Source organism: Megascapheus bottae, chromosome 24 (genome assembly GCF_031878675.1).
Source record: "Megascapheus bottae isolate mThoBot1 chromosome 24, mThoBot2.hap1, whole genome shotgun sequence".
Classification (NCBI taxonomy): Eukaryota; Metazoa; Chordata; class Mammalia; order Rodentia; family Geomyidae; genus Megascapheus; species Megascapheus bottae.
Genome location: NC_143532.1, coordinates 1,399,704 through 1,414,650, shown reverse-complemented (window position 1 = coordinate 1,414,650; position 14,947 = coordinate 1,399,704). Strand labels below are relative to the sequence as shown.

At 52.5% G+C, this 14,947-nt stretch overlaps 1 protein-coding gene across 1 annotated transcript in view; it reads right to left on the bottom strand.

Moving 5' to 3' along the window:
* The window catches only part of Zcchc14 (zinc finger CCHC-type containing 14), a 45,797-nt gene that overhangs the window by 20,183 nt on the left and 10,667 nt on the right, over positions 1–14,947 (bottom strand). Inside the window, exon 2 of the mRNA XM_090357165.1 lies at positions 2,478–2,595. Within this exon, the coding sequence (XP_090213291.1) occupies positions 2,478–2,595 (118 nt within the window). The remainder of the gene's footprint in view (positions 1–2,477; positions 2,596–14,947) is intronic.

The window sequence follows — 14,947 nt, the reverse complement described above, 5'->3', positions numbered from 1 at the left end:
AGCTACCCGAAAGCCACCAGTGGACTATGCTCAATGGTAAAGCACTAGCACTGAAGGAAAGGGCCAGGGGCAGCCTCCAGATCTGCCCTCCAGACAGTGTACCCACGTGTGCATGCGTGCACACACAAGCCAAACAAACCGTCTCATTGCTGTTCTGTTTATTCACGGGTTTTGTTTTTTTGGGAGGGGGGTTTTTTTTGGAGGGGGGGGTCCTAAGGAATTAATTCAGAGTTCTTTTGCTTGATAGTTGATCTAAAGTTTGAGCCACCTCCCCAGCCTTTTTTGCATCCGTTCCTATTCAGATGGAGCCATTCCTTTTGCTCAGCAGGGCCCAACTCAGACCACAATCCTCCTACCTGTGATTTGGTAGCTGCAATCTGAAGCATGGACTGCCACATCTGGCTTGTTTCGTTGAGACAGAGTCTCACTAACTTTTATGCCTCACTGGCACTTCAGTCAGAAATCTTCCTGCCTGCTGGGCCTGGTGGCTCACGCCTGTCATCCTAGCTACTCAGGAGGCTGAGATCTGTGGATCGAGGTTCAAAGCCAGCCCAGGCACAAAAGGACCTGAGACTCTTATCTCTAATTAACCTCCAGAAAACAGGAAGTGGGGCTTGGGTAGGGTTGGTAGCCTTAAGCTGAAGAGCTCATGGACAGCGCCCAGGCCGAGTTCAAGCCCCATGACCCACAAAAGAAAGAAAAAGAGAGAGAGAGAGAGAGAGAGAGAGAGAGAGAGAGAGAGAGAGAGAGAGAGAGAAATCTTCCTGCTTGTGCCTTGCAAGAAGCTTGGCATTACGGGGCTGGGAGTGTGGCCTTGTGGTAGAGTACTCACCTAGCATACACTTTGAAACCCTGGGTTCAATTTCTTGGTACTACATACACAGAAAAAGCCATACACGGTGCTGTGGCTCAAGTGGTGGAACACCAGCCTTGAGAAAGTTCAAGGGCAGTGCCCAGGTCCTGAGTTCAAGCCCCAAGACTGGGGGTGGGGGAGAAGAAGATTCGAATTATAGACACTACACCACACTCAGACAAAAAATGTGTTTTAGAAAGTCTCAGTTACATAATAGAATTTTTAAACTATCAACTGGCTTTCCCACTTCTTTCTGGCTGTTTCAGTGGACAGAGCAATCTGGATACGGGGCCCCATGGCTGTCGGTAAGGTCAGGTCAAACACTGCAACATCACCACTTCTCTGCTTATCTTTTTGTGTCTTGTCAGGACACAACGCACAATATTAACAGCTCTAAAAGCTCTAATAAATCTGAATCAATTTTTCTTAAAAAATGAAGGTAGAACAAAAGGAGTGCATGACAGAGACAAGGAAAGCTGGTAAAAGACCCCCTTATGTGGCAAACATACGAGGACACATCCCACGGGGGGAGTGGGGCCAGGTGCACAGCTCACCTGTGCTCTGAGGCAGCACCACCAGGCTCTTCATTCAGACGACCTCAGTTCAAAACGTGAGGCTGTCTTCTCGTGACCCTGGGCACAGCTGCCGGAGCCCTCCAAGCCTCACGCTTTCATCTGAACAAAAGGAACACTGGCTCCTACTTCATAGGACTGACAGACAGCCAGAACCCTGGAGGCAGGCGGGAGGGGCGGGGGCACCGGGACCACCACATGCCACCCCATCCCTGCCCCAAGCCGGATGGAGCTTCCAGGTTCCGCCTAGGTGTCTAGTGGCGGCATCCTCACGGGCTCTGGAGCCACGCTGCAGGGTGCAGCGGCCGGCGATGCCCTCCTCCAGGCATGCTGGCCAGAGAGGTGGACAGGCCCATCAGTAGTGGGTATGCCAACTCTGCAGAGGCCCCCAACTAAACAGCCCCACTGAACCTTCAGAGGCTGCAAACAGGCAAACCATGGGCAATGCTTCAGAGGTGTGTGGGCCTGAGGCCGGGGTGGAGTGAGCCGGGGCCTGGCTGGGCAGCGCTGGGGAGAAGCACTGAGAGGGAGTCTCCACGGGACCCCACAGGGCTCAGTGGCTCCTAAGCCTTGGCAGACCGCAGAAGGCAGGCTGAACGTGGGAGGGGACAGAAGTCCACAGGAAAGAGAGGACAGTGTGCCTGCGCTAGTGCTGGGAGGAAGAGGAGGGGTCACTCTGTGGACAGCTACCACCATCAGCATAGCTGCCCAATGCGCTGCCAGACACTGGTCCCCACGGGGGACCCCTGTGTCCACTGCACTAGGACTAGGGGGACAGCACCTCCTCAGCTCTGCAGGCCACTCCAGGAGGTGCAGACTGGCACTCCAGGCTACTCCAGGTGCAGGGTCTGCTTGGCGTCCTGCCAGCTTAACAGAGTCACCAACACCAGTGTGTGAGTTTCCTACTGCCAGATAAGCTCGCAGGGTCGGAGCGGCAACACCTGCTCTCGCTCTGCCCTGGCCGTGCGCGGGTGTGAGGAGACCACTGGGCCGCGGCGCGGCGCCCCACCGCCCCCGCCCTCAGACATCCTTGGAAGTCCGGCATGGCCCACCTTTGCTGTGCTTTCCCAGAGGCCTCTTGGGCAGCGGATCCTCCGAGGAGTGTGCTGATGTGTGCAAGGCGTTCTGCAGACTGTTACTGTGGACTGGGGTCTCAGTTCTGGGAGCAATCTGAAGGGACAAAACAATCATTTTATTCCCTTCTGCTTACTTCTTCCGTCACCACTCGACTCCTACGATCCCTCCAACCCCACACACAGCCCAGGGAAATCCAAGTAGCCACGGGACATCTGCAGAGCTGGCACCCACGTGGCTGCAGAGTGCTCCACGAGGGGCACTCACACCAATGAGTCCCTACCAAGCAAATTCCACCACAGGATGTAATGCCAATGCATCTACGTGTTCCGCAGAACAGTCTGAAAGAGGTAGCCCAGAGCAAGGCCCAGCCACAGAGGTCTGGGAGGGTGTGGACAGCATGGTTCAAGTCCTTGGTACACACTTTCAGGAACTTATCTCAAGCCCTTACACAGAGAAAGAAACTGAGTGCGACAGAACATTCACTACGTACCTCAAACACAGACAATCTCTCCACAAAGACTCAACAAAGTCAACCACAAGACACACAGAGAGGCACCACACGACAAAAGTAGCTGGAGAACTGAGCTCCCCCCTGACCAGTAAAGACACTAAGCATGAACACATATGAAAATGAGACAGAGGTGCCATTCCCCCACCACCGTACCCACTTTCCCTTCCCTTGGGTCTAAGGAAAATATCTGAATAAAGTGAGTGAAAATCAAGTGCTGGTATCTCATGTCTGTAATCCACTCAGGAGGCTGAGATAAGGTGAACTGAGGCTCCAAGCTAGTTCTCAAGGTTCTATCTCCACTAGCCTGGAGGCATGATACAAGTAGTAGGGCATCAGCTGTGGGAAAGCAAAAGGAGTGCAATGTCCCAAGTTCAACCCCCAGTACGCAAGCCTGACCAACGTTTAACCAGCTCCTAACCACTCCTAAGGTCTGTAGCAAGGGAGAGGTTCTCCAAGGCAGGTAGGGGAAGGTTGCAGGAAGTTCCACTTTCCCTCTGATCATTATTTTCTTTCTGCCCTGTTCACTATAGGCAAATTATGGGAACAGCCCAGATACCCTACAATGGATAAATGGAGACAATGTGATAAAAGCTGCGTGCCAGGGGCCACTCAGGAGGCTGAGATCTAAGAAGAAGCTTGGACAGGAAGTCTGAGAGACTCTTATCTACCACTAAATACAAAAATCTGGAAATGGACAGGTGGATCGAGTGGTAGAGCCCTAGCCTTGAGCAAAAAAGCTCTGGTATAGTGCCCAGGACCTGAGTTCAAGCCTCAAGTACAGAACAACAGAAAGAAGAAAAGAACAGAAAAAGAAAAGAAAATGATATGTACACGCAATGGGATTTTGCTCATCCATCAGAAATAGTATGTCAAGGAAATAGATAACTATAAAAAGATTATGTAAAAGTGAAATGAGTCAGGTGCAGCAACAAAAGACACATCCCCTCATTCTCAGAAACGACATCTAAATTATAAATACACATGAAAGCATACCCATGTGCATGCATGCATATACACACACACAATTCAACTACACGATGGCCTGTGAGGAGGGGGTTAACTTCCCCTTATCCATTCTAAGTTATAAACTTACACTTAACAAAATAAATACCAGGAGGGTAAAGCGCGTGGGAGCAAGGAAAGGAGGGTGGGTCAAGAGTCTTTACAGTCAATGGATGCCCGTGTGAAGACATAAGGGGAGAGTGGGTTGAGATGGACAATGACCAAAATACATTCACTCATGAACTGAATGTCAAACCTTTATACAACTACTCGCAGATCTAAAAAAATTTTCACATATTTTTATTGTAATTAATAGAAGGGTTACATTCTATTCACCAGATAGAAGGTGCATTACACGTCACAAACATTGATACCCCTTTCTCCTGTCTTGGTCCCCTTTTCCCTCCCCCCGACCCCCGCCCCTCATCTTGTTTTCCTCCCTTCCTTATCCGACTTCAAATAACCAAATACACATAACATTTTTAAAAAATATAAAAAAGAAGGGCTGCGTGTTTGACCTAGTGGTAGAGTGCTTGCCTAGCATGCCTGAAGACTTGAGTTCAATTTCCTGGTACCACAGACACAGAAAAAGCCCAAAGTGGGGCTGTGGCTCAAGTGGTAGAGCTCTAGCCTTGAGAAAACCCAAGGTCAGTGCTTAGGCCCTGAGCTCAAGCTCAGGACTGGCAAAAACAAAAAAAAAAAAAACAAAAAAAAAACACAAAAAAAAAACCGGTAGAAACCTTTCAATTACATGATGCCAACCACAGGGTCCTGGCTGCCTGGCGCACAATCTTCCAGACGCTCTGACTACTCCAACGCAGTCTCAAAATGGCAGGCAGCAAGCCCGACTGCTCAACAGAGTCCAGCACAACGGCTAGTGGGGAAGCTCTAGATACCAGCCCCCTCCAGCTCCCAGTCCAGGCCTAGAGGGCAACGAGGGGAGGGTGCCTGATGACCACAGCCCTGAGCCCTCTCCACAATGGAGCCCTGAGGAGGCAGGGGGGCGTCCTGCATACCCAGTCGGTCACGACTTCCGCAAGCAGGCAGTCTTTCTTTGTGGGGTTTTTTTCGGGGCGGGGGGGGGGGGTTGTTTTTGCCAGGCCTGGGCATGGTCCCTGAGTCTTTTTGTGCTCAAGGCTAGCATTCGGCCACTCGAGTCACTGCACCACTTCACATTTCCGGCTTTTTCTGAGTACTTCATGGGAGGTAAGAGCCTCATCGCCTGTCCAGCCTAGGCTGGCTTCGAAAGGTCATCCTCAGATCCCCTGAGTAGCTAGCTAGATCATAGGTGTGACCCACCAGCGCCCGCCTGGCAGTCCCCCTTTTACTCATGGGCCTTACTTAGTTTGTGGCCAGGGTGGCACGGTCTCCCTGGCTCCACGGAGGACAGGAAGAGCTTCCTGTACATGACAGGAAGGGCTGCAGGCCACGGCTCTGAGCCGAAGGGGACGTGCAATGCACCCAACACGCAGGCAGGAAAGAAAAGGCTCTAAAGTCGTAACGCTGAAATGAAGCACTTGTTGTCTTCAGCATTGTCTCCCAAATGCTCACTTTTTCCAAGCAGCCTTCACCTCCCTCTGCTCCTCTGTTTACATTCACAGCGGCCTCCCTCCCGGGAGCTTCCCAGAAACGCTGTTTGGGTTATTTTTGGTCAGGGAAATGGGCCCACGTGACTCAGATGCTCTCTGACTCACTCACCGCATGTCTCCCGACACTGGCTGGCCATGAGGAGGGCCGAGCAGCACCAAATGCCACTTCTACCACCTCGCACTGAGAGCAGGCAGCTCTGCAGGGCCAGTGCTCCTGGACTGTCTCCACCAGTCCACTGCCCACTAGCCCCGCAGACCCTGCTCTCTTCACAGGTCAACGTCAGGTCCACTGCTTCCTGCTGACCACCCCTGCCACGGCACGGCCACCCATCTGCACAGCGGCCACCACCTTGGTGAGGCGTCGCCGTGCTCAACCAAACATGTTGCTTTGGGGTTTTTTGTTTTCTTTTCTGTTCACAGAAGACTCTCTTGCTCTTAGAACAATGCCTGCTACAAAGTTGGCACGAAGGGATATGTAAAATAAAAAGCAATCACCAAATCCCAGTGGCGTATCCGGTAAGTAAACTCCCGACACACCCACCTGGCGTCTGCCACCGCAGCTCTGCTCAGGTGCATGGATGGAGTCGTGGGAAAGGAGGCCTAAGGTCCAAGGCCTCGCCCTCTGTCCCCCTGCCTGATGCACAACTAGGGCCCCTCCTGCTAGTGTGTCCCCTAGAGGCCCCAGCGGCTCCCAGCTAGAGCTGTGGATGGAGTGAGCTAGCCCTGTCCCACATGGGTCCTCCTTCAGGCCGGCGCCAGGTTGGGCCAGCATGATGCCACCCTGTGCTGCCTGCCACCAATGTAGGTGGCAGAACCACCCCCGGGGGGGGGAGGGAAGGAGGGGAGGAGGACAGCTCAGCTCTGCATGGCATTCAGCCGCCCTGGCCCAAGCCCTGTGGGGCGTTCTACTCCGGCTGCCCACCGGAGAGGAGGGTTCTGGAGACACTGCTGACCTGTGGTGCAGGGAGGAGACACAACCTGAGCTTCCCGCCGTGGGCCAGAGCGCACGATGCATCTCGTCACATCCACAACCAGAGACAAGAGGCACGGAGAACGCTCACACCCGGGTGAGGCAGCAAGTGTGCATCAAGACAAACACGCACTGGAAAAGGACAATGGGAGACAAACCCAGCATGGGCGGCGGCGCGTCTCTAGGTGACAGAACAGTCACCACTTTTAGAATTAGGAAAGGAGCTCAAGATGAAGTCTAAACATACATTCCTCCCGACAGCACTTGAATGAAACAGAAACGTACGGCGTAACTGCTCTCCCCTCACTACGCCTCTACCATCCACCATCTCGCCAGGTCTCCTGCGCTCTGGACACCACCTGGGGCTGTGGCCCCGGGGCAGGAGGTGACAGCCGCCCCTCAGGCACACGTGGACTCTGCCTGCTGGCCGCCCAGCCAAGTCTGGCCAGCGGACCATCACTGACTGCAATGTCCGTCCCGCCCCCCCGGGCAGCCCTGTCTGTGCGGGAAGAAAAAGCCCTACCCACAACCAACCCAGGCCCAACGCTAGAAAGGGATGGGTAAGCCTTTTACTCCAATCATCCTTACATGTCCCTAACTAGGAACAAGAAAAGAGAGCGCTTCATAGTGAGAGCTATTTGCTGACTTTGGCCAAGTATGAGCCAACACCAACCAAAAAAACCCCCCCACACACATAAAAACATGCCTTTCACTTCTTAGCCTAAGCTCTACTCTTGTTAAATAAACCAGAGAGGAGGGGCGGAGGGGAGGGGAGAGGGGGGAGGAAGAGCCAGGGCAGCATCAGGGCAGCAGGAGGCCTCTCTGGGGCTGGCCTCTCCCCTGGCCACTCCACCCTGAGGCTGTGACCTTAGTGCCAAGATACTGTGTGGACCACGGCCCCGGCTCATGGGTGGTGGCTACACAGCAGCCAAGATGCCTTCCTGATCACCTGCCTCTGTCTCTGGACTCAGAATGCCCTTTCCAGGCTGGACCCTTCAGGCATAAAGAGGGAGGGAGAAAACACCGTGCTCTGTCCCCCTCCTTGCCCTCCCCTCGGCAGAGGCCAGGGTGGCGGGGGCCTCTCACCACGGTCGCATGGCTCACCTTCAATGGCGGCTCCCCATGGAAAGAAAAGCTGTCTTTTTTTTTTAAATTTTATTTTAATGTATAGAGAGGTTACAGCTATATTTGCTACATAGAAGGTGCACTATTTCTCACACATTGATACCCCGTCTCACGTTTTTGTCCCCACTTCCCTCCAGAAAAGCTTTCTATAGCACACAATAGAATATTTGCACAGACAATTCCAAGTAGTCCTAGCAATACAACTGGGGAGAGTTGGTTTTGTTTTTTTATTTTTATTTTTATTTATTTTTTTTTTTTTTTTTTTGCCAGTCCTGGGCTTGAGCTCAGGGCCTGAGCACTGTCCTTGGACTTTCTCAAGGCTAGAGCTCTACCACTTGAGCCTCAGCACCACTTCTGGCTTTTTTCTATGTATGGGGTACCAAGGAATCGCACCCGGGTCTTCGTGCATGCTAGGCAAGCACTTTAACCACTAGGCCAAACTCCTGGCTGTTTTTTGTTATTTTTAAAATAAGCTGGGAGAAACTGATTGCAGTGATACAACATGCCTTGGACTTAGGAGATTCCAGCTGTGCCACCAGAGGAGCCACCTGACCTCTCCAAATCTCACCTGTTATCACCCTCAGGCCTGGCTCACAGGCCTGTCCTGGGCTTCAGCCCTGGCGCTGCCCTTCCAAGAAGGTGGCAGCACTCATCCCTGCAGGCTCAGAAGCAGCACAGGTCAGCAGTGGGGCATAACAGGACAGCAAGGGACACAGGGGCAGTGTTCAAAGGCTGAGCCATACAGAAATGAAGGCCAGTTCTAGCAGGCACCAAAGGCCCCTGGCCTAAAGTAAAGCAGAAACTCACATCACAGCCCCTCTCACCAGCCCCCCTGTGCCAAAGGCTAGCGGTGAACTAGGAGCTGCACCAGCAGTAAAAGGCGAGCCTCTGGTGCCGTATCTTACCACAGCAGGCAGGCATTAGTGTTGGTGCAGGGCACTGACTTGGTCAACAGTTTTATGCCAAGAGTAGTACTCTGTCTTCCCTTTTACAGAAGGAGTCGTGCTGTGCTCTCTCACCTGGCTGCAGTGTCCAGCTGGCATATGGCTGGGCCACTGCACCTGGCTCAGACCCATCATTCAACAATGCCAGGACTTTCTGTGATAAATTGGGAACATCACAGGAACAAAACTGCCATGACAACTTGGCTTGCCACTGGAGGCAGCCCGCACACTAAAATGAAGACCCACGGGCCTGAGAACAGCATCCTCAGCCCGAGTCAGGGTCTGACCTCAGGGTCAGAATACTGGGCACCCAGCGTGGGAAAGGAAGGAAGCTACAGGGGCCAGCAGGAGGAGCCACAGCCACAGCCCCACAGAGACCCGTCACTGACAGCTTGTGGGCACTGGCAAAGCCACTCAGATTCAGAGGCCACATCTCTAGACATGTATGGACCAGGGAGGGGTCCATCAGACACTCATCCCTCATACCTGCTCCATCCCCACCTCTCCTCTCTTCAACAGCCTCCAAGCGGACTCTCTTATCTCAAGGACCTGGGCCACCCCACGGCTCCCAGCCCCACTTCTAGAACGCAGGGTGCACACAGCACAGCACAAAGATTTCAAAAGCAGCTGCACCACTTACACCCAGAGAGCACTGGAGGCTGGAGCAACCTTCTACAACTACCATCGACTGAAGGCCCAAGCCCAAATCAGGGGCAAGTCGGGCAGGACAAGCACTGAGTGAGCTGTCAGTGGCAGTGGCAGTGCTCAGTGCCTGGCAGACCGGGCACACGAAGCCTGCAGAGTCATGGTGCTTAGAGCCAGGGCCCTGAGTCCCAGCACAGGGTCCCGAGAGCAGCCATGAACAGCAAACCACAGGCAAACAAACACAAGCCCTGCAGGCCCACCCAGCATTGACAGCAGGGCTCAGGGTGTGACAGGAAACAGATCCTGCTATGTGAGCCAGAAAGAACCCAGACAGAAAGCTTACAAATGGAAAACACGGAACTAGAGCCTGGAGCGCAGTTTAGTGGTAGAGTGCTCGCCTAGCACACGTGAAGCCCTGGGTTCTATGCCTCAGTACCACATACACAGAAAAAGCCAGAAGTAGTGCTATGGCTCAAGTGGTAGAGCACTAGCTTTCAGAATGCCCAAGGTCAGTGTCCAGACCCTGAGTCCAAGCCCCAGGACTGGCAAGAAACAAAAGAAACGAAAGAAAGAAAGAAAGACAGACAGACGGACAGACAAAATACTATTCCTTGAACTAAAACCCCTATCAGATCGTCTGGCATCTTGATGGACTTAAAGATGTATCTGTATAAAGAGCCCAACAGAACACATACACCCCCTCCACACACACACACACACACACACACACACACACACACAAAGACAAGATGGAGAAATAGACACACACGCACACACAGAAAGAAATTTGAAAGGAAAAACTGAGTACAACTTCACAGACCAGTATGATAGGTAATGTTAAGTGACTGTAACTGGAATCCCCACAGTTCCCAAAGAAACAGACCCTGAGACAAAGTTATGCCTAGAAAAGCCCTCAAGTTTGGCATAAGACATAGTTTACAGCTTCAAAAAATTCAGAGAATATCAATTAAGATTAATTCAACAAAGCACCCAGAGAGACGGCTGTGTGTAATGTCATATACCTGTACACATTCAAGAAAGGCAAAGGCAGGAGGGTCATGAGTACAAGGTCAGCCTTCGCAAAACAGTGAGACCCTGTTTAAATAAAAAAGTAGGGCCGGAAGGGTGGCCTAGTGGGAGAGCACTTGCCTGGCATGCATGAAGCCCTGGGTTCAATTCCTCAGTACCGCCTACACAGAAAAAGCTGGAAGTGGTGCTGTGGCTCAAGTGGTAGGGCACCAGCCTTGAGCAAAAGTGTTCAAGGACAGTGTCCAGGCCCTGAGTTCAAGCCCCATGAAAGAGTAAAACCTAGTCAATGAGGACAAAATTCCAACCAGGAGCCCTGCACTCAGCGCCCTTCAAAGTCACAGGCTTAAAAAGCAAAGCACTTTTGATGAAGTACTGAACATTCTTGCCTATATACTGCACTCTTCAGCACACAAGAATTTTCAGACTGAGAAGACACAGCAGCAGCCTAGAGCCTGTAAGAAATGAGAAGTGTCATAACAGCATATATGTAGAGAAATATACCTTAAAAACATCCACTCAAGCTGGCAACGGTGTAACCCTATCTTCTCAGGATTCTAGTAGTGGAGACCTAGAGGACTGTGGTCCAAAGCCAGCCCAGGCAGAAAAGTCTAACAAGACGCCATCTCCACAATAATCAGGAAAAAGCAGAGCTGGAGGTGCCACTGAAGTGGTAGAGCACGAACCAAGAAAGCAAAACAAATAAGCGGCAAGGACCAGAGCCAGACAATGGGAAAGACAAAAGGCAAAACCTTTACTCATATGAAGCAGATCACATCCCCAGGTGGACTCGGGGCCCGTTTAGATGGCCCAGACAATGACCCCACCGACGAGAGCCACGGCCTCAGTGGAGGCACAGAATCCCTATGTGCCCACAGCTGAGCTGGGTGTGAGCACAGCACACGCTGTGGAGCTAGCCACGCACACACTCCTGACCTCAAACCCCACCGTCACAACAGCCCAAGCATCGAATCCTATTTGGAAGTCAGAAATGGAGGATCAGAGTTTAAGGCCAGCGCAGGAGGCATCAGTTTTTGAGACTCCATCTCAATCAGTGGCTCGGTACAGTGGTGAACCAGCACTCCCAGATAAGGAGAACATGGCCCCGTCGTAAAGTGAGACTCTTCCTGGAGTACAACCAACCTGAGGGACTGGTGTGGGGGACCAAGGAGGCAGTGCCCTGCACGGCAGGCAGGAGGAAGGGCTTCCCCAGTGACCCCTGAAGGTCAACGCTGGGCCCAGCACCTCCAAGTGACCCACCAATTTTATTTGCACAGTTTATTTCCATGAGTTGCCAGGATGCTCCCCTTTTTATTTCAATTCCCTAGCTCTTTTAAAACTGATTAAAATGCCCCAAATGACTGCAGTGGGGCTGCAAATCATCTCTTTTAACCAGCTGCAGTACCTTTTTTTTTTTTTTAGACCAGTCCTGGGGCTTGAGCTCAGGGCCTGGGCACTGTCCCTGAGCTTCTTTTGCTCAAGGCTAGCGCTCTACCACTTGAGCCCAGCACCCCCAGCCATTTCTGTGTATGTGGTACCAAGGAATGAAGCCCAGGGCTTGGTGCGTGCCAGGCCAGCCCTCTACCACAAGGCCACACTCCCAGGCTCCAGCGGTGGCAGCTCTGCGTGCACATTTTAATTAGGCTTGCTGTGAGTCAGCACGAGCCAGGAGATAGAATGGGTGCTTTCTAGTAATCTTGATACCGCCATGCAGAGTCATAAAGCACCCTCTCACCACCTTCTGGGGAAGCTTTTTATCGTGACCACCGCTGAGGGGACGACTGCGAGGGGGTGGCGCTTTCCAGCAAACCAGTGTGCAGATCACTGCACGTAGAAGTTGTGTGAGCATGAAGGGAACGCAGCACACTCTTCTTTCCACAGAAATGACCCCATCCCTACCATAGCACCACAGAGGACAGGTCTGCCAAGGGTGCCACGGTCACATGGCTGCTCGCAGGCAGCCTGTCATCAGCTCAGACTGTTTGCTCACCTCCCTGGGCACTGGTGGTGACAACGACACAAAGCCACATTTGCATCCAAGGTTTTTTCCCAGTAAAAATGTGGGCAGAGCCAAGCATGGTGGCTCACACCTGTAATCCTAGCTACTCAGGAGGCTGAAACCTGAGGATGGCAGTTCAAAGCCAGCCTGGGCACAAAAGTCTGCGAGACTTTTCTGTCTAATTAACCACCAGAAAACCAGAAGTGGTGCTATGGCTCCACATGGTAGAGCACAGATCCGAGTTCAAACCCCATGGCTGGAAAAACAACACCACAACTGGATAACGGGCCACAGAGAGAATTGGCATCCACACTATCACGGGCAACATGGAAACTCATCTGCCACTGGCTGTGTGCCTTCAAGAACCCCACCTGCCATCAGCTGGGCTGGAAGACAGTCTCTGTAGTCCAGTGAGTAAAGAACTCCACAATCAGAGAGGACACACGTCTAGGAGGCAACAGAGGACCAGTACATGAGATCCAAGAAGCGGGCGCCAGGGGAGAGGTGGCACTCTCCAGTGTGTGTGCCACTGAAGGCGGAGGGTTATGAGGGAAAATGAAACAGGCAACAGAGAAAGTGCAAGCTGAGATGGGGGCCCAGAGCTGGCACGAGACTGGGCAGTGCAGCCACCATGAGAGGACTGGGAGCGCTTCCCAGCACCGCCCTGGACAGAAAGGAGAGCAGGCCAGAAGACACAGAAACCAAAAAGCGCTGGGCCAACAGCACTGTGAGACAGCAGCACAACAGGGCTATGTTGCGTGGAACCCAGGCTACGTGAAAGACACAGGGGGACAGGAGTACAGTGTATAATACCTGTACTGTGTATGTTTTGTTTTGCTTTGCTTTGTGCCAGTCCTGGGACTTGAACTCAGGGGATGGGGACTCTCCCTGAGCTTTTCTGCTCAAGGTTAGTGAACCACAGCTCCACATCTAGCCTCTGGGTTAGGTGACAACAAGAGTCTCACCGACTGTCCAGCCTGGGGCTGTCTTTGAACATGATCCTCAGATTTCAGTCTCCTGAGTAGCTGGCATGACAGGTATGAGCCACAATATATAATAAACTTCTACTCATGCCAAAAAGAAAAGAAAAAAATTAATAGCCACACCAAAAGCATAACCAAAGGAAAAAAAAGAGGGAGGGTCTGAGAGAGACAATATAAGACACTGCCCAAAAGGACATGTACGCATTTACCTAGGCTCACGAAATTATAATCCCTCTGTACATCTACATCACTTTTGCAATAATAAAGTAAAATAATAATGAAAAAATTAAATTAAAAAAAACCCTGTGCGGCAAAGTCAAAAGACAAGATTAAAAAAACAGAAAATACTTCATTCCTATTCAAGACTATTCTTTTTTTTTTTTTTTTTTTTTGGCCCCTTTCTCTTTCTGGCCTCGCTCGCTCCGGCCCTGCTCGCTCCGGCCCAGCTAGGCCCCCTTTCTAGCTCAGGCCCCGCTCGCTCCGGCCAGGCCCTCTTTCTAGCTCAGGCCCCGCTTGCTCCGGCCTGCTCGCTCTGGCCCAGCTTGCTTCCGCCCGGCTCGCTCCAGCTTGCTCTTGGCCCCGGCCAGCTCTCGCTTGCTCCTGGCTCTGCTCGCTCCGGCCCCTTCTCGCTCTGGCCCCGCTCGCTCCGGCCTCACTGGCTCTGGCTCGGCTCGCTCCCGCACGCTCCCGCACGCTCCGGTCCTGGCCACAACTCGGTTGGGCTCTGTTCACTTCAGCTCTGCTCGCTTCTTTCGCTCTCTGTCGCCGTCGCAGTCTTGTCTCTGCCACTTTTCCGGTTTGGTTGTGTCTCGTCTCTGCCACTTCCGGCTTGGTTGTGTATGTGGGATACCGAGGAATCGAACCCGGGTCTTTGTGCATGCTAGTCAAGCACTTTAACCGCTAGGCCAAACTCCCGGGCCCTCAAGACTATTCTTTTGAAACTTAAGGACACTGATTTTTCTCTCCCCCACCCCACCCAGCACTAGGGACCACAGACAGGGCCTAGCCCAGAGCCCTCCATCACTTGAGCTCAGGCTTCCTCGGTCTTGCCTCTGAGGTAGCAGACACATTACCACCTTTAATAGGATGGCTCACTTTTTGCCCAAGCTGGCAAATCCTTCCTGGAACCATAATCCTTCCATTCTCCACCTCCCAAGTAACTAGGACTAAATAAGAGCCACCATATTTGGCTAAAATAAGGAGCTTCTAAAATCACAAAGACCAGACAAAAACCAGACTGGGAGAGCAGGGTCTATGAGGCATCCCCAACCCTTAAACATTCACCCGAAAAGACCCTCACCACAGCCCCCAGGCAGCCCCCACGGCAGGGGCTGGCAGCTCCTGTCCAGCTCCACTTCTTCCTCTCTACCTACACATATCCCAGGTGCCAGAAGTGGAGGGTGACTGCAGTGTGTGTTTGTAGGGGAGGGGGTGTGCAGGCAATATGCTCGTGGCATATAGCATAAGTGACATCATCCTGTCTGACACAGTGAGATGGGGGCAAGGGTCCACCTACAGGGGCAATCAGGCACACCTGCACACAGGGAGGCCTCAGGACTGGGTGAAAAAGAGAGCGCTCCTAACCAACCGACCCTCGCCTGCTGCAAGACCCGAAACCAGAGGAAAGGCGTGCAGACGAAGACCCAGGTCC